Raw genomic sequence first — 23,775 nt, 5'->3', positions numbered from 1 at the left:
TGAGACTAACACATCCGGAGCAGACCGGAGAGGAGGACTGGCCTCAGGAAAGGAGGCAGCTCTCCTAACAGAAGAGGTGGGAAGGACGGAAGAGCGGAGTGAGACAGTTTTGTAGGTTTTGTAACAGAAAGAGAAGGAAGTTTCCATCCAATGACTTCTAGTTTCTCTGTGAAGCAGCAAGCCAGATAGAGAGTGCCAGCGACTGCACAAGGGTCATCAGAAGTTGGTGGTCATGCATTAGGGGCACTAATTTCTCAATGTGGCCCAGAGAGAGAGCTCTGTGCTCCACCTGGCCACCAGCACTGAGTCATCAGAGTGTCACTACATGGCGCCCAGAAAAGAGAAATTTCATCAACCATGTGGTGGCCTCTCCCAGCTAAGTCTCCGCCATTGCTTTCAACTTTGTCCTCACCATGGGGCCAGAGCAGATTAGCCTGCCACCCTTCCTGCCTCCCCAGGTGCCTCCAATACTAGAGCCAGCCTCATGTGTGACTCCACCCTTTCTCACGTGCTCGTCTGTGCTCTGTGGGTGAGAGAATCTATCAGGGACACAGGAGAACGAGCACAAGTTCCGCCTGCCCCCAGCATCTGTGTCTGTGCACACCCACTTCACTCCATCCACAGCTAGGGACTGGCTGCAGGAAGACAGATGCGGCTGCAGCTAGCTCGTTCCTTGAGAGATTTTCCTTCTGCTCTTCTGTCCACAGTGCCTCTGAATCTCAGTATTCTAGTGTCTTCTCTCCCAAAAAGCACCAAGAAATTAGACAAGTAGAACATACTGACCTTAGCAGAGATTGCAAGTCCTAGCATCCTCTTCCCCTCTCCCAGGAAACATTCTTGACAGTCCTTGCTACATAAGGAAGGAGGATCCCCCATCTCCTCTCTTCTCCTTTTTTCATTCTTTCATTTTGTGCCCTACTGCATCAGCTTTATCTTCTATTTTGGACAATTCCTGTCCCCCTCCAAAAAAACCCCCTGAAATCCTATCCAAAAAAAAAAAATCATCACTTGAGCCAGACATGGTAAGTGCCTATGATCCCTGGAGATGATTGTACTCTAGAGGTTGAGGCAGGAGAATTGCAAGTTTGAACCTAGCCTGGGCAAGTTTTTGAGACCCTGTCTTAAAATAAAAATAAAAAAAGATCTGAGGATGTTCAATCTCTAGTAATCTCTCACCATACACACACACACACACACACACACACACACACACACACACACACACACACCAGAAACTTGTAAACTAGGGGTATAATTCTGCAGTACAGCATGGTTTATTCACATGAAAACAGGGAAATAAAATCTTCCCTATGGATGACTTCAAATAAATTTCCCCCTCCTTTTTTTTTAAGGAGAAAAGACAAACTAGATTAAATAATTTCCATTTATTGAGCAACTACTGCGTGCCAGAGTGTAAGCTAGAGAAGATAAAAGATAGTGAAACATTTTTCTCTTTCAGATTTGTGGCATAGAAACCCAGTATCTAAATTTGATAGCAACATAGAATGTACAATTGTATATTGTTACTGTAAATTAGCTAATATTTACTGAAGATGTTCTATACACTAGGAAGCACTTCATATTCATGGTTTTATTTTTTTTCCTCTTGAACACATGGTAGGTTCATTAATTATCATGATCCTCTGTTGACACCAGAGACATCCAGTCATCAGACACAGAAATCGCTTAGCCCTGTGGGGCTTGGCTAGTGACAGAGCCTTCCCATGAACTCTAGAGATCTTCTTCTATCATCCCTCTGCAATGCCTCTGCCACCCTCCAGGGGGGGCACTGGGATATTCCTGTCCTTTCATTTATTCCCGTGGTAGATTTTCACTGAGCACCTATTCTGTGTCAGACATGGTTATTGCTTAGCTCTGGCAGCACTAAGGAACAAAAGTTCCTTCCTTTAAAATATCTCTTCTCATAATGTTTCCTCTGTCACATTTATTCCTCTTTATTATAGCAATAATTATTCTTTTTCTCTGTTAAAGTTTACTTTTTCCATTTCTATTCTTACTTATTTTTTAGCATGTTTGCAGCACATAATGTTTACATTCATCTGAGGGAGGAGGTATATGTACTTAACATGTCTTAATTCTTGTTATTCCTTTTCCTTTCCCCTCCTTCCCTCTTTCCTCTATCTCTAGATCCCCTTCCCATTTGCAATATTCTTTAAGAGGTAATTCCAGGTCTCCAAAATGTTAGCATTCTTTATATCACTGACAAAATGTGTGTGTGTGTGTGTGTGTGTGTGTGTGTGTGTGTGTGTGTTACTAGTGATTAAACCTAAGGCCTTCTCTTTCTTTCAGACAGGGTCTTGCTAGGTTGAGTAGGCTGTCCTCAAACCTGCAGTCCTTCTGGATCATCCTCTCAAGTAGCAGGGATTCCAGATGTGCACCACCATGCCTAGCACGCTGCCAAAATGCCTTAACATTCATATAAAGAATCATTTTCACCGAAAATGGTGATGCCTCAGAAGGAAAAGTCTTAGAAGATAAAGGTTGCTTAATATATTGAAAGTCAAGCAAGTTCTAGTCAGTTGTGTGTTCCCTTCATGGAGAACTGCCAAACATGGATAACTTGTTTTGAAAGAATTACAGCATAATTTAAAAAAACTATTTAGGGCATAACTTAGTTTTTCTTTGGTGGCTCATAACTTCTCATAATCTTAAAATGCTTCAGAGTCAATTATTTTAAACAGCAACTATTAACCCAAATTTCAAAACAAACTTTGTGAAGAGCTGAGCTTTCTTATTGCTAAAATTTCCACTCATTGAACCAACAAAGACCAGTGGTGCCACCCAAGATTTTGAAAATAATCTCAAGCACTGGGTTTTTATTTCGCTCTTTGGAGATGACTAACAGAAGAATACAATGGATGAATTTCATCTAACATTAATAGCTGGGTCTGTAAAAAGCACCCACTAGATGGAAATTAATAATAAGTTTTGTCACCAGAGCCTGATGACAAGAATGATTGCCTTAGAGTATTTTTGAGCGCTCTAATTGAGTAATTCTCACTACCTTAAATCACCTTTCAAGATTATTTCCAAGTGTTTTAAATAGAGAAGACTAAGAAAAGGAATACCTATACTTTTAAAAATAATTAAGAGACTCTGAAGACCAATTATCAGTGACATCAATGGCATGAAGAAGAGGACAGAATGACTCAAATGTGATTTAAGGACAATTTAAATTATATATGAAACATCAAAACTTGGGCTGAAAACTTAAGAAATTCTTAATTCTATTCCTTAAGTTGTGAAATGTAATATTAAATGGGATGGAGAAAAATATGTACAAAGCATCAACAAAATAGTATATTGTTAGAAAAGCTGCACAAACAGACATTAAAATAAATTCAATATATAAAATTAATGTCGTGATAAGATCTGCTTTGCACATCCGCTGATGCTAATCTGTAGCCACTTAATTGATATAGTTTCATATCATATCCCTTTTTCCTTCTCAACACCAATGGAAATCAATTTTGCTTTCATTTTTATAGTATATTAATGAAGTATAACTTTCACCACCCAAAAAATGACTTTATGTTGTTCACTGCTACATCCTAGTACCCAAAGTAATGCTTTGTACCTAGTGAGACCTTGACAAATATTATTGAATGAATAAATAAATTGAGTTGTTTATTCAAAAAGATCTGTTGCTATGGATGTCTTACTTTGTTACACATAACATGCTGACAACAGTGGCTGGGGAGTTTGCCCTATTATAAGAAGTCTTTCAGATGAGTACAGTGAAGGGTACTGTATTAGTCTGTTTTCTGTTGCTATAACAAAATACCTAAAGTTGAATACTTTATAAATAAAAGAGGCTGACTTACAGCTTTGGAGGCTCAAATGCTCTGCTCAGCTCTGAAGCAGGCTCTCTTGGCTGTGACATGATGAGTGGCATCACAACAGGAGTGTGTGCAGGAGACAGCAATCCTACTGTGGCACAAGAAGAAAAGCAGAGGATGGAGAGAGCCATCTTGCCCTTTTTTTATAACTCGCCATGGTCTGGTGAGAATTTAATTCCTTCTGAGGGTAGCACCTCCAGTGAGCTAATGACCTTCTACTTGTCTCCATGCTCCCATCACCTCATAAAGTTCCTCCACTGGGGACCCAGGCTCCAACATCTTAACCCTGGGGACATATAAAATCCATTTCTAAGTCATAGCAAGTGTCTTCATGAATATGACATGATATAGGTACTACTGGTATATCATATGCATCCGTTCTGCTTTTACTTTGTATCTGTAATCAGAGAATTTTTAAAATATAATTTTTAAGGGTACATTTTTAGTAAAAGAAGGACAGGCCCTTTCTAAAGAAGAAGGAAAATTAAAGAGTATGAATGGATCACTCTTGGTCCTTCAGCCTTATTTTCCAAACCTTTAAGCTTTTACAGCACCATTTCCCAAAGAGTGGTACAGGTACTAACGGCTGTACAAGATGAAAAAATATCATCTTGATCAGTAACAAACAACGTTTTCCTTTTGCTTTAATTGTTACATATTCATTTTAATGTGTGCTAAGAAAAATATAATTAGCACATTTTGTGTTTTTGTCAATACCAAGTTTATGTAAGATGCATAAAAGTGATAATGAATGTATTCGATTTTTAAAGAAAAAATATGAAGTAAATAGTAATGTAGGCAGATGTGATTAAAAACCATAACAAAGGCAAGTGGATGAATGAACTTGAGTTAGCTTTAGCTTGGAACAGTGAGACTCGGAGCAGTTGCTGTATTCTGGAAAGGTCATTCCATGGGCCAGACAGGAGCCTACTACTTCAGCACCCAATCACTGAAGCTTTTATCCAGTAGAATGGTTTTTAATCCTCTCAGACCCAATGCCTCCTTTTTATCATACATTTTATAATGGTTCTTTTACTGCCTTTTAAGAAAATCTGTAGCCTACTTGTTCATCTAAGTTCAAAAATATATAAAACTCTAACTGTATTCAAAGCACAGAAGAAAAGTAATTTATGATTTAAACAATGTTTTTAATATGCAAATGCTTGGGCACAACCACCCTAGAAGGCATAAGGATGGAGAAGTTTTTGTAGCTACTGTAGAATACACACAATACATGTAGAATGCACGCACATACATGTAGACTATGTGCACATACATAAAGGAGTCAGTTACTAATGTAGATTGATGCAGGTACACACACACACACACACACACACACACACACAGTCAAATATTCTAAGCAGTCTTGCCACTGGTCATTTATGAACATGGAGAACAGTGCCTGGAAAAGTTCTGTCCACCGTTTCCCTTCCTTTTCCTCCTCCTTTTTCTCTTCCTCCTCCCTAAGCCCCACACCACTCCTTTGAGAAAACTATGTTCTTCCCTTAATTTACATAGTAGTTACATTCCTGAAAAGTCAATATTAATACTGTGAAAAGAATACTTTGCGCTTATACATAAAGCAGAAACAGAGTTAGGTTCCAAGTATAAACAAGCTCTTCACCTACACAAATACCTGGTCAGTCTCTGAAAAATTGAAGAAGATGTAGGACAATTCTTTGCTGTGTGGAACGTGTCTGACTCCCACTAAATTCCATTCTGGCCCTTTCCATCATTTCCACATACGTACATGCCGCCTAACATTTCCCAAGTGCCTCCTATGGAATAAGGCCTCCCACACTGAATTCATAAATCCCCAAAGCAGCCTTGGGTTCATTTGTCTTAAGTTATTCATTAGTTATGAAGTCACTTTGGGATTTTTATTTATCAGTGGTATTTTTTAGTTTTAAAGTGTCTTAAATATAAAGTACAGCTTTTAAAGTTATTATAATATTATATTTATTGTTATTATTATTAATGTTTTATTGTCTATGGTTTGTTAACCATTAAGTTTCTCTTAAAGTTGGTAAAGAATAAGGATTTTTAAATTTCAGAAAGCTTGGTTGCCCTTAAGAAAAATATTTCAGAGTTGGGGATCCTGAAAGAATCTGAAAGTCAGTATAACTAGAAATATTGTTATTGCAAATCAGGTACCTTTTAAATGATCTAAGCCTCTCAAGACTGCAAATTTTGACATCAAAGTTTTAAAAGCAGGTTCTTAGCATAATGTTGAGTGGGTCTTGACCCAGTCATGCTGAGAAATTTGCAGCATTCACTGGTATGTAGAAGAAAGAGAAAATAATTAATGAAAACTTTTCAAAGTGAAGGACCTGAAACTTAACTGAACTTCTGACCTTTGCCACCGGTTGTGATGCTTCTGACACCTGGAGAAGAGTTTGAATGATCTCCAAACAGCACGCCCCTCACTTGGCATTCTCCAACAGTGTGGAGTCTGTCAAACCACCAGGTCATCAAGAGGACAGACTGCCACTTGTCGTTACTGAGAGTGTTCTCGGGGCGCTGAGAAGCTGGGCGGGTCCTGCTTTTAGGGGCTGGCATTTGGAAAAAGAGACTCATTTCTACTCATTTGGGAAGCTGGTTTAGCACAGATGTATAAATCAAATTCACTTCATATGCATTACCAGACTGATGACTTGACATCCATCCCCTTAATTCTTATCAGAAAATTGATCCTCAGAAACAACTAACCAGGCTTGACTGACAAAGATGGAAAGACTGAAATGCTCACCTCAGCCTCAGGTAGACCCTGATTTTTTTAATGAGTTCTAGGGCATGTGACAGAGAAAGTATCCATTCATGAAAGGCATAGGAACTGTTTTAATGCCTGCCCTACTCGTTATAAATTTTCCACTGAGTTTCTTAGCTTTTGGTATTGTGCTTCTCTGCTTCTACACCTGAGGTAATGATAGGTATTAGTAGATCAGGTTATACACTGTTAGAACTAGGACTCTGGGGACAAAATTACCAAGTTGATGACATTTTTCTTTGATTTTCACTCTTTCTTTACTCATTCTACTGTGCTAAGTGCTGGGAATTAAAAGTGAAATAAAGTATAGCCCCTGATCTCAAGGAGCTAATAGCTTAATAGGCAAAAGAGACATGAATTGTAGGCCCATGCTGGTGTGCATGAATAACTGCTTTACTGAACATGAACTGGGCTGGCAGTGCTGTGCGGTGCCCGACACAGAACACCAGTTCCTGACGAGGATCAGGAAGACTCTACCCAAACACCTTCTTTCTCCCCATGGGTCCCTTCATCTCATTGTCCCACTCATCCCAAAGCCCAGCTTCTCCATGACTTCCCTTCTGAGACAGAGCCCCAATCCTCAGCTATCCCTTCAGTCCCTCCCATCAAAACCTACCCGTCTGGCGTTGCCTGCCTAATTACAAACAAATTCAAACTGAGGTATTCATTTGTTCATTAAGTAAATTTTTCCAGATGATGTTTGCGTTCTGACTGGAGCTGTCCTTTCACACAAGCTGTCCTAACCCACTGTGTGAGTTAATTTCCATTATTTTACCCAAAAAATTAGTGAGTGGAAGAACCGACACTTAAACCACACGCTAGACCAAATGTCCTCAAAACTACACTTCGTGGCAGGGGGAAGGGGTTGTAATGGGGATTGAATTTAGGGCCTTCACACTGAGCTACCTCCCCAGTGTGTTGGAAACTTAATCCTCAGTGCAATAGTGGGCCTTTCAGAGGTGATCAGGTCATGAGACACTCTACCCTTGTAAATAGCCTAATGCAGTTATCATTTTCACAAGAGTGGGTCCCTGGCAAAAGGATGAATTCAGGCCCCTTCTGCACTCTCTTCTGTGGTTATCCCTTGCCTCTGGATGTGTGATGATGTAGTAAAAAGAACCTCATCAGATGCAGGCCCCTTAGCCTTGTACTTTCCAGCCTCAAGCATTACAAGAAATAACTTTCTTCTCTAAAAATTACCCATACTGTGGTTTCTGTTACAGCAGCAGAAATAGAAGATAACTGGAGGTACCAGGAGGGTTTGGGGAGATTTCTCCCAGGGCCACTATCTTCAGCTGTTAACTGCCACAGAGGAAGAGGAGTGAGCTTCCCCTCTTATCAGGGACCCAGCTGAGTGTAGAGGGTGCATCTTGTCAATCTTTGTTTCTCCAGCACCCGGTCCAGTGTGTGAGCAAAGGAAACTCTCAGTCCGTGTCTGTGGAAGATACAGGATGGGAAGCGTGAGTTGTGAGCCCGTCTACAGCAACTCTTCCCCTTGGTCACTCTACAAGTCCTTAGCCGAATTTGCCCTGTAACTGTCACATCTGTGCCTCCCCCTCCTCTGTACCTCTTTGTTCACACACAGCAATTACACTCTTTGTTCTGAGCAGTGCAGCAATAATGAGTCCAGAGAGGAAAAGGGAAGGGAAACCTCAGCACAAACTCTGGACAGATGTCTTTCTTTTTTAATTTTTTTCCTCACTGAGTTTATTGGTACATTTTAGGTATACAGTACAGTTACATTCATCATTGGGGTCTTGTACCTTTACATGACAGGTCTTGGTTCTCATTTTTCCCCTTACCTGCCCTCCTTTCACCCCCTCCTCCCCTCCCCCTTTACAAACACTTCATTTCTATTTTTCATTTTCTCATATTTTTTCTTTTCCCTTATTACCCTTCCCCTACCCCTCCCACTTTCCCTATACCTTTAGCCCCTTTCTTCCTATTTCACATTGTCAATTATACCATTAGGATCTTATTTAAGATTATAGTTTTTCACACAAGAGAAACTATTCGGTATTTACACGTGTGACTTATTTATTTCACTTAGGAGTATATCCTCAATATGTATCCATTTTCCTATGAATGAATCTAATTTCTCATTCTTTATGGCTGAGTAATATTCCATTTTATAGAAAAACCACATCTTCTTTATCCAGTTTCCAACTGATGGGCAAATGGGCTGTTTCTAAATTGGGCAGATGTCTTTCACTGAGACCACCTCCAACAAGTACTTGAAGGTCCTGTCTCTTTTGATCTCCTTTTTCTCATTCCTTTTCTACTGCTCTGTCCTCTCACCCTCTCTGCCCTGCCACATGCCCCAGATCATACCAGGTACTTGCCTCTATCCTATGTAGAATGAGGGAATTCTGACTCCATCAAGGGCGAAGGCAAAGTGAATTATTGGCATTCTTAAGAGTGGAACACTCACTAGACAAATAACTTCCTCTTGCTGACACTGTTCACCTCGTATTGTGATTTCTAGGCATTTTATACTAAAAATCCTCTCCTACCCATCACAGCTGAAGTATAGTAAAAAGCAGTAAAGAGAATAAAGAGCCCCCCCCCCGTGCCATCATGTGGGTGGCTGAGGGCAGAAGCACTGTCTTGCACGTTCTGTATACTCAAGTACTTCACTGTCCTGCACAGTGTGTTCTCAACGGGTGTTTGTCGGTAGATCCTTTCCACATAGCTAAAGATAAACTCACTTTACTTCCCGCACTTTTCCATTTCGTGCGTTGACTACACTGAAGAATATTACAGATATACTTACTAACATTCCTGACTAGAATATTACTTATCATTGCAAAGGCGGCTAGAAGTATTTAGAAAACACATAAAGGTGTTTCTAGAGGGAAGGAAAGAAGACCATGGGCCACATGACACAAGTAAGATTAGGCTCTGAGACGCTGTCTCAATCAGCAAATAGCCCATTGGGTACAATTTTAGGTGACTTTCAGGCCCCCAAATGGTTAAACAAGAGGCCAATGCACATCCTGTCAGAGTTTAATTTGGAGCAGCCTGTTTGCCCAAGTACCTCCCACTCTTTCCCTTCCCCACAAGTGGCTGCTCTGCTCTATGTACACAACAAAAAATGTTTGTCTTGTCCAAAGCTGCAGGCACCAACCAATGTCTGTAAATTTCTTTGGGTAACAACATAATAATCAAATCACATTAAGTCGATGTCAATAAGACATGTGTTTTCAATTTTAAAACCCACAAGTGATTTATTATTCATTTCCTAATATTACATTTGTACATTTAGTGACAACAGGGAAAGTTACATACATAGAATCATTCCAAATTTTGCCATGAAGCGGTTTCTCTAGTTGTTTTCTAGTTAATTTACAAGCTGTTTTTCAAGATTGGTATTTCAGTATCTCTCATCCCTGTTCAATGATACCAAATTTAATCTTCAACCTTTAATTAAATTTTTATAGATTTTTAAAAGGCTTATACTTATGAGTTGTGTTAAAATTGTCTTTCATTGGCTTTTTTTTTTTAGTATACTTTTACTGTGGTAAATAACATAGGAGGTCTACCCTATTCAATTTTTACCCTCTTGTTACCTGTAAGTATAATGTTTATCAGATCGCTAGAATTTTTTTCTTATACTTTCAAAACTTTTTACCCACTGGACAATTTCCTATTTTCATTTCTCCCATCCCCTAACAATTACTTTCTGCCTTTGTGAATTTAGTTACTTTACTATACTTTTTAAAACATTTTAATTGGTACATTTTAGATCTATAATACAGTTACATTCAGAATTGGAATCTTGTACCTTTACATGATGGTTCTTATTTTTTCCCCATTCCCCTAACTTCCCTTCCCCACACCACTCTTCCCTATTTACAAAGACTTTGTTTCCATTTTTCCCCTTTTCTCTTATTTTTTCTCTTTTACTATACTTTTTTAAGGAAAAAATTTGAAATCCCTTAAGTACTAATGCATCCTTGTGCCCCAGAGAAAGTAGGGTCTTGTGCTAGACTGTCATACGTTCACTACTCTGCCCTTTTTAGCAGCATATAATGAACAAAGAATCATCTTCTAGATTATACAAGCCCAGATTCCAGCCCCTGCTCTGCTACTTACTAACTGTAACTTTGGATAAATTACTAAACTTTTCTGAGTCTGTTTATCCATCCGTAATATGTACTTATTAATGCCAACTTTACAATACCCACTTTTATAAAAATTAAATGAGACGACAAATGTAAATCATTTCGTAGGTGCTCAATATTTTGCTGTTACATCACCCCTAGTCCCAAGTCCTGTTCTTGCTATGACTGAATACATGAAATAGCCAGTTGTGTCTGTTCTAGATGAAGTACATCTGTTTGCCTCCAGTGCCAGCTCAGATACCCATGCAGGTGGGCACTACAGTAATCATCTAAAACAAGTCCTTCTTCTCTCTGAGCTACTTCAGTGTAAAAACATATAGCTTTCCATTGCCTCTTCTTGTCTTCATGACTTGTTCCTTAAGCATGACCTACACCGAGAGCTATCGATATGCTTACTAGAGTGCCACTATGTTCCACACAGAACCATGGCCCATAAGAGGCCAGTCTTGATGCACAGGTAAACATCTGGAACAGTTCTCTGTTGAACTAAGAGTGGATATTTACATGTAAACTGTTAGACTCTATATAATGTGTAATACCCACTTAATTAAGCTAGAGGATTCACTTGCATGAAATATAATTGAAGGAACCAACCTACAAGGGAAAACATACTTACACGATGCACTTTCTTTCCAGAGAATATAGCATAAGAGATCTTTTTCTGCAAGTTTTTGATGATAAAAATTCCTAGTCAAGCATCTGCTAGTGGGTAAAGTAAATTCAATACAAATCTATCACCATTCTAAAAATGTACTTATAGTCATTCCAGCAAATTCAACAAATTCAAAAAAGAGAGGTTCAAATTCTTCAACTGAGGATTACCTCATCTGTCGTGTTTGATAAATGAATCATAACTGCTCTAGAGAGTTCAGTTTAACGAATGCATGGTAGCCAGGTAATGTGCTGTGCTAGTTAAGAAAAGCACTTACACTTCGGCCAATACTCACCCCACTCCTTCGCTCCTTCTTTCAACGAAGACTTTCAAACCAAGCACCACAATAAATAACAATTGGCCCTGCCCAGCAGCTCTTACAAGAGCGTGCAGCATTTCCTCACTAAGGCAAGCTAAGCTGCCAGAATACCAACTGCGAAGCATTAGGACTCACAGGAGAGTTGAATGCACCTCACCCTGAAGTGAGGAAGCAGTCCTGAGGGGCTGCTGAAGGTGGGAAGTGCTTTAACGATTGGAGATGGCATTTGATTGCATATTGAAGCAAAAAACCATGGGGACAACAAGAGCGGAGACTTATTTGTCTGCAGGGAAACTTTGGGAGATAAAAATGGAAAAATAAGTTGCCGTCTTCTTGTGGAAGGCCACACATGCCAGAGTAAATAATGTAAACCTAATTAAGTAGACATTAGGGAGCCATTGTAGGATTTGGAGCAGAGGGGCTGACACAGTAGGAGTTGCACTGGAGGAATAAATAAGTCAGTAGTGGGTGAGATGGATAGAGGCAGATGACTAGAGGCAAAGGGTTAGTCCAGTATTCTAGGATGGAGCTGGGAAGTGGCAGACAGAAGAGGAGAGAAGCAGAATCCATTACAACATACATCTGGAATTTGTGCAGTGAGACCTAACAGTCCAAACATATATCTCAGATAAAAGACCACATTTATTTTAAATATATGCTGAGAACTAGAGAGTTAAGGCAGCAGTTTTTAACCTCTGGAGACATAGAATCAACTAAAAGTTCAGCTGCCTCAATTTGCTTACCACAAACCATTGCCCTCAAAACTCTAGATTTGTTAAACATTTCAAACTCAGAAGCAAAGGGCTCAATAAAACCGCATTGTGCCTGGCACATATTTCTTCTTTGGGACTGAGGAAATTCGATCTGCTTCTTACTAATTCGTTTAAATTTCATTCAAAATGGGATTGTAAGAAATCTTACTGCTCAAAGAAGACTTAAGAGCTTAGTGACTTTTTCCCTCCTTAAGAAGGGGGAACAATCGTTTTTGCAACTGTTCCCGAACCCTGAAGTTAGAGTCATATGCTATTGGTTGGAATGGATTTTTATGGCAGGCAAATTAATAAGCTAAAAACAGCTTTTGCCAAAATCAGTGCACTGTGCGGATGAAGAGGATGTGCATCTGACCCCCTTGAACACTTCCCTGCCGCTGATGCAGCAGGTGTGATGCAGACCGCTGGAGGAGGAGAAATCCCTGCTGTTCTGTGACAGATCAGCCATGTTGGTTTTCTTGTCACTGTCAAAAGCATGAAAGAAAAAAATAGCAATTAAAAAAAAAACTTAAATGTTAAAAAGTTAGATCTAGAGGAACAGTTTTACCCCGCCTGAAAGACTTTCCTCTTCCTCCTCCTCCTCCCACTCCGTGGTGGTGTTGAAACAAAGCTGTTCTCCTAGTGACAGCCATCAAGAAGTCGTGAGTGTTTTTTGTACACAGAAGAACTAATGTCATGGGGCTTTAAAACCTTCTATTCAAGACCTACATATGTAGGACTTAAAATAACATCTTAAATCCCTTAAAGTCAAATCAGTTTCCAACTCCAAGTTAAATGTTAAATTGATCATGTGTTTTATTTATTTTTGTTGGGGTATTTTTCCTGTCCTTTCTTTTTCCACTCCCTTCCTTTTTTTTTTTTTTTTTTTTTTTTTTTTTTTTTTTTTTTTTGTATAGGTTCTGTGTATTTTTTTTAATATTCACAACTGGTATTCTTACTTTTCTGTTAATGTCTGAGCCAAGCAAATACTCTTGATATTAAAGAACTTATGTTTTAGCTCAGGCAAGTTGCTCAGGGTGTCAGAAGTCACTGGCCATGACTTTGTCTAAAGAACATGTCCAGCCATGAGAGAAAATATCCATACTTGATGATGTTGTGGATCACATAATATATTTGGTTGTCATTGGTTTCTACTCACCATATCTTGACTCTGAGAATATGCAGAGGGGGAAACAAACTATGGCCATTTCTGACCAATGGATTATTTCTCCAAGGCTAGAGGAGTCACAGTATTTTATTTCAAATGAATTTTTGGCAGCTGGCTCTTTTTATGAATAAATGGAAACTTTAGTGTCTAAAGATGCTAAATTGTGAAAAGGGAGATTTGAATACTGAAGTAATTACAGCCAAGAATAAATTATGAAATTTGGTCACAACACATGAAAATGAATCGAAGTGTTTAATAACTTGAAATGAGTACTAGTCTCATTTGGAGACTGACATCTTTAACACCTTGTCAAAAAAAAAAAAAAAACTAGAACTCTCTGCTGTAAATTCTGGAAACCTATCAGTGCTATTTTATACACACAGCCTCATTATTTTTTTCATTTCTTAAAGTAGGCTACTTAAAAATTATTCCTACAGTGCAACTACATCTTACTCTAGATTGCTTCAATCTTAGGATCTCTTGTGTCTGCACTGAATACAACTGTAATCCTGGACAACAACACAAACCCTGAAATAATAGAATGTGTAAAAGGGAGAAAAAGCTGTGCTTGTGCTTCAGGACACTTAAATTAATTAATTTTGTCTCATCTTTTTTAAAAGCTGAATATTGAAAAACTGAAATTTCACCCTGATCTCTCCAGGGTTAGCATTCTTGAACTTGGATTGTAGCACACACATCAGAAAAGTAATTTAATTCTGTCCACGTGCATTTCACACCTATAACTTTCAGGACATTGTGGAAAACTAACAGGAATCTGGTCTTCAAGAAATTACAGTCTAATAAGAAAACCAGACCTGTGAATGAGAGCAAACTTTGCACCATCCTGGGCACTACTGAGTGTTAGAACAGTGGTCAATTAAAGCAAGGGGCCTGGCGGGAAGGTGGGTCCTGCAACACTATTTCAGGATTCATTTAAAAAATTATTTCAAAAACTAATACATGAGTTTTATCATTTTGCTTTTTATAAATTGGTTTATTACTTTAAAAGGGCATTTGATGATGATGTTGCTATGAAGTAATTAAATTTATTGTTTTTATTACATGTAATAGTTGAATGTATCAATGGAGTACAATATATTTCAACACGTGTAGACAGTGGGATGACCATAGGTTATAGCAATCTGTTATCACTTTAAGAAGATCTGGAAGAAAGGAGCTCAAAGGCCCTGCATATAAAAAATGAAAAGAACAGGGAAATGCTAGCATTATTTTTTTTTACTATTTCCATTATATATATGATTATGCTTTAGATTACAGGAATCACAAATTTGATGAAATGGTTTCTGACCTTAGGTATAATCAGTCATTTAAACCAATAACTCTAAGGTACAAGATATATTAAAAGTCCTAAAAGAATTTTTTTAAAAGGCTACAAATAGCCACTAAGCTAGCAAGGAATTTCATTATAATAATTAGTACACAATTAGAAGCATGGAGCATTTGTCAAAATATTAATGAGATATTCCATTGGACTAGTGCTCAAAAGTGCTAATGTTAGGTCTGTGTAGTTGGATCTCCATGTCTGCTTGCAGCCATTAAACCTACAGACTTTCTTTGTCCTTGGATCCCCCGAGTGACAACAGAATCCATTACCAACTGCTCGGCTTCTACCCACAGCTGACATATACATTGTGCAGGGAGCCTGGTACACAGTCGACACAAAGCCTCATCATATAGGCATACTTGTAACTTTTTCTTCACAAATACTGTATTTATATGAGGCTTAATCTTTCTCCCTTTTTCCTGGTACCAACATTCATCAGCCTTCATAATGAAAATATGCTACAGAGAAGGTCCTCAAAAACGAAAATAATTTTATTAACATTCTTTGCATTTAAGCCAACCCCAACTTGTAAAATTTTAAAATGACCATTCCATCAGTGCCAATACAAACTTCATAACCATAAAATTAGTACCAGAGTAGAGCAAAAGTGTGTTATACATACATATTTGAAATATTCAGAAAGGAACAAGCGAACAGAAAATAAATTTAAGGTCAGTGCTTATACAAGATTCAGTGATGGACCATTCTAGAGCATCTTTGTGTAAATATTGCAAATGAGGACCATAGAACAATAAAATCCAAACAATGATGCATTAAAATAACTGTTTATGCTTCTAAATAATAACTTTTTATTGCATAAATGTCTTAAACAAATTTAGCATCTCATTACTAAGTACATTACTAAGATTCCATAGATTTTCCTAAGCTGAATTTAGCTGAGCTATCTGTAAGACCAGTTAGCAGAGCTAATCATTTAGATTTCTATGCAGAAATGCATATCATCATACTCCTAATTATCAAAGTAAGTATGGTAGGTATCCATTGAAAGTATTTTTGGAAACAAAGGTTTCAGAACTTATTCAGCAATTGTATAACACATTTCAGAAAGCAGCACCTAGTTCTGTTATATAGAATGGTGCTTCGTTTACAGATAGTTTCCTTGTGTATTTCTTTCTCTCAACTGTATCACTAGCTCTTAGTTTCTCATTATATCACTTAGCACAAAATGCTCCTTAACTGACAGTTGATCGATAAGTAATTAATATTAATTACTTATCTTTTAATTAATATCTTTTACTTTTCTGCATTATTGCATGAGCCTGTAGCCGTCAGAATTTGTTCCATTTAGTTTTATCTATGCCCTCACGTTAGAAAATTAAGCATTATTATTTTCATAAACAGCTATGTAGCATCACTTCTGAATCATTTTCTTGTTGACTAAATAACTATACAGAGGTGCTAAATGGCATAGTCACTGACATTTTTTTAAAAAAACATTGGCCACCAACTAATACTGCAACTTGACAGATGTCTGCCTGCCCATCTCAGACATCAAGTTTGAAATAAAGAATAGGCATCATGACAACTAATTAGTTGTCAGACTTTGAATTTGCTCAAGACAAATACCTTTATGCACCACACACACACACACACACACACAGGCTGGTATAAAAATTAACTATGAAAAGACTTATTGGCTAGACTTATTTAATTAGTGTATATTTGTTACATTATCTGAGCTTGTACTGTACTTCAAAGATACAGGCAAGATGAGGACTAGAGGGAGGGAATGGAGCAATACCCTCAGGTTCTGAATTTAAGAGGCTACCAAATAACTCAAGAGTCCATCAGCAAATATAACTTCCTCATGTAATACTTTTAAAAATAAAAATTAACCCCAAAAACTTCACGAGAAATAAATATCAAAACTTTAAATAAAAATCAAAAAGGATCTACAGCCTGTCATGTTAATGAACATTTGACTACAAGGTTTAAAAAGTAGACGGGAAAGGTGAAAATCCTTCTGTTTTCTTGTTTGGTTTAAGGATAAAAATGGCTCCAACCTTAATATCTCCAGCTCATATGGTCATTGGTTCAATAATACAGTATTTTGGTCCAAATAGGAATTTCAGTGAATAGTAACCTTTTATTTCCTGTCATCTATATTTACCAAATGTAACTTAATTTAAATATAATTATCTTAACTATGAATCAGCTTACAGTGCCATATTACTTGAAAAACCAGAAGATTTAAAAAGAAATCATCTATAATTTCAATTTGCTATATTTGTGGCATATTTCCATGATTCAGGGTTATCTCATTGGCTTCTGATTCTCTTAAGTACAGGCGTACTGCCAATTACAAGGAAATTTTCCTGTAATATTTTAAAATATGAGAACTTTCATAGAATATAAAAAAAGGGATGGGTTCTTGAGTCAATATTTCCCTTTAGATTTACCTTATTCATAACATAGAAATAATTTATTCATTCAGGGAACTGATTCCATTCTATATGGAATTATCATCACACTCCTTATTCTCCTAAGCAGTAAAATTCCGTAAGAGAATTGCCTGTACTTGATGTTGTTTCAAATTTCTGTCTTCCCACTATCTTACATTTTTTATCATTAAATGATTTTAAATTTATGTAATTTTTTAAGGATCAAACAAATCATGTATATTTTTTCATAAGCATCATTGTTGTATTTTGCAATATTTGCCTTACTGCTGCTGATTCTTGTCTTAACCACTTGAGAATTTGTTGTATACTTCATGTCCCTTTATCTCTAAATGTTTCAGCCTGTATTTCTTATCGAACAAGGGCATTCTCGAGTGTAATCCCACTATTATGTTCAAGAAATTTGTAAATCATCTCATACTTAGGTCCATATCCAAATTTCAGAAATTATCCCAATATTGTTATTTATGGAAATTTTTCTCTGGACCCAGGGTCCATTTGAGGATCAGGCACTAGACCTAGGGTAATATCTCTGGGAGCTGTTATGATGAAATAATTCCTGATGCTGTCATTATGCTTCATGACGTTGACATTTTTTTAAGAGCACAAGCTGATTGTTTCATAGCATGTTCTTCAAGCTGGGTTTTTTGATGTTTCCTCATTATTGAGTCAGATGTGCATTTTGGGGTAGGGAGCATTGCAATTCATGACCTACACCAGAAAGTGCAAAATGTCAGTTTTTCTCTCCCATGAGTATTGAATGCCAGTGAAGACAGTGCACCCTGTATTTTTATCACTAACAACTGTCCATTTTTTTTCATTCCTCTCCCACTAAATCATCTGCAGAGAAATGCTTTGAAATTATGTAATTATCCTTGCAGCCTTTTAAGTTTTCCTTTATAATTTTAGTATCCATTAAGCATTCTGGCATGACTTTGTTATTACTGTGATGAATGCAAAATGATAATGTCCCAACTATATTATTTCTTTTATATGCATTCGTTGGCATGTTCTACAGAGAACAGCTTCCTTTCTAATGTATTTACTCACTTGCATATATGATATGGATTCATCAATTTCTATTTCAGTCCATTATTTGTTCTGAAGCTCAAATTTCCCCATACTTGTTCAGAAGGACTCCTTAAAAGTTATCTCCCAGGCTGGGGATTTGGCTCAGTGGCACTGCGTCAGCCTCATAATCGCAAGGTTCTGAGTTTGATCCTTAGTACAAAAAAAAAGAAAAAAGAAAGAAAGAAAAAGAAAAAGTTGTCTCCTCCATCATTTTTAAATGAGTTTATCATTTTTCAAATGCTCCTTTGTTTTCTGGCCAAACAAGATGTTACAATTCATCTCATACCTTCCTGTCCCAGTCCTAGAATTGGCCAGCCATGTCACCAACATAATCTGATTCCTTTTAGCCAAAAAATTGTACTTGAAAACCAAAACTAGGGTGATAGACGCGCTCATTGCTTTCAGAGTGACATTGCTTGTAGACATATAATAAAATGTGCCCTTGCAAAGTACGTAGTTCCTGGTCAATTGGAGTCTTCACCATGCCTGAGATTCTTGAGATCATACCTTCCTCCGTGCTACACTTCCTCACTAGGGTTCCAAGAAAAGATGTTTTCTTCATATGATGATCCTTTTTTGGCTCCGCTAATTTCTCTGCTCTTCTCCATGCCGCTGCCTCCTCCTCCTCCTTCCTCCTTCCTCCTTCCTCCTCTTCCTCTTCCTCTTCCTCTTCTTCTTTTTCTTCTTCTTCCTCCTCCTCCTCCTCCTCCTCCTCTTCTTCTCCTTCTTCTCCTTCTTCTCCTTCTTCTCCTTCTTCTCCTTCTTCTCCTTCTTCTCCTTCTTCTCCTTCTTCTCCTTCTTCTCCTTCTTCTTCTTCTTCTTCTTCTTCTTCTTCTTCTTCTTCTTCTTCTTCTTCTTCTTCTTCTTCTTCTCCTCCCTCCTCTCCCTCCCTCCTTCTCTCTCTCTCTCCCTCCCTCCCTCTCCCCTTTCTCCTTTTCTCCTCTCCACCCACATGGAAACTGCTGTTGCTCCCACACGCCAGGACCTGATTGCTCTGTGTAGAAAGGGTTTCCCCAGATTCCAGCCAACCCCATCTCCTTCAAGTTTTCATCAAATTGTACCCTCTCCTAAACCATTGCTGACTACCGCCCTCCCACACAGAACCTCTGATCCCATTTTCTGCTTTATTGTCCCCCCACTATATTTATCACCTTCCAATAGGTTTTATAATTTATTCATTTATTTGTGTGTTATACAGTGTCTTTCTCTTTCAAAATGTAAGCTTCGTGAGGGAAGAGATATCGGTTTTTCTAGATAGATACTGCAGTATCTAGAACTTACTGAAGCATCTAGAAGTGTGCCTGTTCCAAAGGTAGCGTTCATTTTTTTAAATAAGTGAATAAATAATTTTATCCTTACTTTGATTTAATAAAATCACACAAATGAGAACCCACCAGCAGAATGGAGTCCATATATACCATTTTTACTGTTGAAGTGTGCTTAAACACTTCGGTTATACTCTACTTACCTCCCTATCTTTTTTTATTCACTTTTCATGGATGAAATCTAGAGCCACTTTAAAATAAAAATAATTTTAATCAGGCACCATTTCCAGAGAACGGTAGGTCTTGCCAGTCCTAAATTGTGCATTTGCATGCATAATACCACCGAAGTACTGAAAGATGCTAGTCATTCACTGCCATCAAGAGTGCCCATTGTTTCCGCTGCTGCTGGCATTAGTTGTGATTTTGAGTTCCAAAGGGGAAAGGGGGAGATGGGAGAAGCTATGACAGAAACCAAAATTTACTGTACATTTCTCTACTCGATTCTTAAATTATTTCTATGTTCAAAACTGGCAGCAGATATCACCTACGTGGCCCTAGAGTGACTCACAAAACTCCGGCTGAGATAAGACATACCTTGACAGACATTCAAATAATATGCCTGGCATATTTCGGGACAACCACCACGATGTCACAGTCAAGTTGATGCGAGTACTAAAATATACAAGAGAATGTGCTCTCTTAGAAAGCAAGCATCCTGTCTATGGCCATACCACCCTGAACATGCCTAATCTTGGAAGCTAAGCAGGGTTGGGCCTGGTTAGTACTTAGATGAGAGAAAGCAAGCATCCTAGCCAGTCTGCTTCTTGTTAGGAAACATTCTCCTCACAGCTCTTCCAATTCAGGGGAAAGAGTTCATCAGCGTGGAGAGAGTGTGGACTGAGAACTTGACCTAAATTTTTGAGTCTCGGTTCCAATACAACAGGGGAAAAAAATACTCATTTCAAATGCATGCAGAAGTGTGTAGATCTCACATTCCAGCAAAAATAAATAAGTAAATAAAAGAAATTGTAATCTATATATTCCATCCTTCTAAAAATACATTCATGGGCCTGGCATTTAGCTCAGCAGTTTGGTGGCCTGCCTCACAAGTGCAAGAACCCGAGTTCAACACCCAGTACCAAAAAAAAAAATGCTTTCATAAATATCTTGACATTCTAATAAATGCCATATAAAAAATAAAATTTGTGTTTTAGAAGAACTCCAATGTAGTATTAGAATATATTTAACTCATTAGCCCTCAAAGTATTGAGAGCATTTTTTAAATTTCCCTCCTTTGAATACATCATTGTTTACACTGTGGATAAAATAAGCTCCCTTTTAAATATTTCAACTTCTGCATTTGGTTACTTCCCGCAGATACAACACACTCAGGGGAAATCGGCACCAAGAAAAAGGTGAAAAGACTGTTAAGTTTCCAAAGATACTTCCATGCCTCACGGCTGCTACGTGGCATTATACCACAAGCCCCTCTCCACCTGCTGGATGAAGATTACCTTGGACAGGCCAGGGTAAGCCAGTCTCCCCTCTGCATCCCTGCAGTAGCCAAGTGGCCCAGAGCCTGTCCTCAGCTGACAACACCTGGGTCTGAGTACTGCTTTGCTTCGAGGAGCTCTGTGACTCTGGGTTAATTACTCAACACATCTGGACTTTTTCCTCAAATATAGCCATTTGAAAAGAAGTGCGTGCAGTTTTGGGAACTTTAGATAAGTTAGTTTCTACAACTGTGGCTTTTGTGTCAACATCCAATTCTAAGCATGGAATATTTTTAAAAAGAAAAGAATAATGATAAATATTCATTGGACAATAAGCCTTTAAATTATCTAATATTGTTGATTACGTACTCTTCAGTTTCCTATACAGTGGTTCATTCCTCATTCAGGCCACCTAGTAGAATAACGTGTTCAGCAATCGTTCTCTCCTCATGATCCTTCAATGTACAGTAGTTTGTGGCGTAGAAACTTTACTGAACCACAGTTTAGCAGACACCAACACGCGGGCTCCCTGTGAATGAGCACCACACCAAGCACTTTACAGTGTTTCTATAGCGGATCCTCGGAGTCCATAGCATTAGCCACATTTTTCAAATGAAGAAACTGGGGCACAGAGAAGTTAAGGGTTGTAGCCAAGTTCCCACCATCAGGAAGAGACACAGGTAACAACAGTCAAGCAGTTAAAGTCCAGAGCTTGTCCCTTAAACTGTTGTTAGAGAGTGGAGTAAGACTTGATTTACTCCAAACCAGTTATACACAGAGAATAGTGTGTGTGCTATTTCCAACTTTTTAATTGTTTAATTCACTATGTCTCAAAGTAAATGTTTGGTTCTCGATGTGATTCATTTGGGTGCTATTTTTTGTTTGCCTTTTCAGCATATGCTCTCCAAAGTGGGAATGTGGGACTTTGACATTTTCTTGTTTGATCGCTTGACAAATGGTAAGTTACCCAAAAGAATTCTCACTCAAATACACACCATAAAGTGGGATTCATTTCACGAGAAACAAAATTTATTTTTAAACCTGTTAATCTTTTTTTCTTCTTTCCCCACTTTTATAAATCTATAGTCACTCGAGAAGGACCAGAGAAAGGGAAAAATGATTCAAATGACGAATGAGACTGAATTTAGCCTTAGAATCTTAGGATAGTTTCCTTCTGACCTTGATAATCCCAAAAGAATTAGGAAACCACAGATTAGAGTCTTTCTTTGAGAAAATACTTTGGCCACATCCAAAAGTAGGAAGTTCATTGTTAGCTGATGAAAACTGGAAACACAAAAGCATATCTCCTTGGTCCTGACTTACGGGCAGGCTACACAGTGTTTTAAAGGGCTCTGCGTCTGCCCTATTACAGGTAATGCTCACATACGTTTGCCAACATCCAAAAAAAAAAAAAAAAAAACACTGCTAAGAATAGAATGTAAAAGCCTAGGCTGCACCTGAAGAGGAAAGTAAACATTCCTATTGGTTTCGCTTTTTAAGTTTTGAAGCCCATAAAAGCCTTCCTTAAGAAAATAATGACATCTTAATATATTTTATCTGTCCATTAAACAAACGTGGAGAAGCTTAGGGAGCCAACAGATGATGTTAGACTTACTGCTGATGTTGGTATGTCTTATCACCTACCAAACTTGTACCTTAAGTCATTACCTATGGTTTTGTCATCATTCCATTATTCAGCAAACGATGTGCACTCAAGGTCATAGATGGATCTTTACACTATGGAAAGGCAACTGGACTGAAGGTGATGGATCCCATAACCTTGCATTTCACTCTGCTCAAATCAACTGAGAAATGGATACTGACAAATGAAATTAAACTGTTGACAAAAGAATTTGTCAACTAGTATTTGTTTAAAAGAGAATACAGTTATGATTGTAATCAAAATATGAAATGAAAATATATCAAAGATTCAATTAACTCAATTGATTAGCGATCTGGTGAGATGCTATCATTTGTACAAAAGGAGAATTCAAAGAACCCACACCTATGTGCAATAAGAAATGCTGAAATGAATAAGTAGGGGAAAAATCAAGAGTGGGAAATCAGCTGTATTTCTACCAGACCAATCTCATTAGTGAGTCTGTGGGCATGAATCACTTGTGATGCTACTCGTTATCTCTAACTTGAGAGTTGTGAAAGAATTCAAAGACAGTATAATTTGCAGAGACACATTAAACGAGGTACCCTGAGAGAGTGTGCCTAGGGAACTTCTGGTTTTCCATTCAAGACACCCAGCCTGGTCCATTCAAAGTCTTAAACTCTTTAGGGTTTTTAAAATTCAAAATCATTATTCTTAAATAAACACTAGCTCTTAAATGCTTACAAGTTATTACAACTTCAGGTTTGTAACTCCGCTGGTTTGCATTCTAAAATATCTCGTAGTCACCTGAGAGGAAGAAAAATAGGCTACAACTGTTAAGAAATACCGTGGTTTATGAATAGTTTCTCTAGTATGAGAAACGGAAAGTGTATGGGCCGGGGATTTAGCTATTCGCGGTACCAAAAAAAAAAAAAAAAAAAA

General features: G+C 37.9%; 1 protein-coding gene across 6 annotated transcripts in view; it reads left to right on the top strand.

Annotated features, from left to right (window-relative positions):
• The window catches only part of Pde7b (phosphodiesterase 7B), a 307,395-nt gene that overhangs the window by 248,302 nt on the left and 35,318 nt on the right, over window positions 1-23,775 (top strand). For all 6 annotated transcript variants that reach the window (XM_010626564.3, XM_010626562.2, XM_010626565.3 and 3 more), the window contains 2 exons: window positions 21,118-21,269; window positions 22,128-22,191. In XM_010626564.3, coding sequence (XP_010624866.1) covers window positions 21,118-21,269; window positions 22,128-22,191 — 216 coding nt within the window. The remainder of the gene's footprint in view (window positions 1-21,117; window positions 21,270-22,127; window positions 22,192-23,775) is intronic.

The sequence above is a fragment of the Fukomys damarensis genome, unplaced genomic scaffold, assembly GCF_012274545.1.
Source record: "Fukomys damarensis isolate Sample0158 unplaced genomic scaffold, DMR_v1.0_HiC HiC_scaffold_14, whole genome shotgun sequence".
Lineage (NCBI taxonomy): Eukaryota > Metazoa > Chordata > Mammalia > Rodentia > Bathyergidae > Fukomys > Fukomys damarensis.
This window is presented reverse-complemented; position numbering and strand designations above follow the sequence as displayed.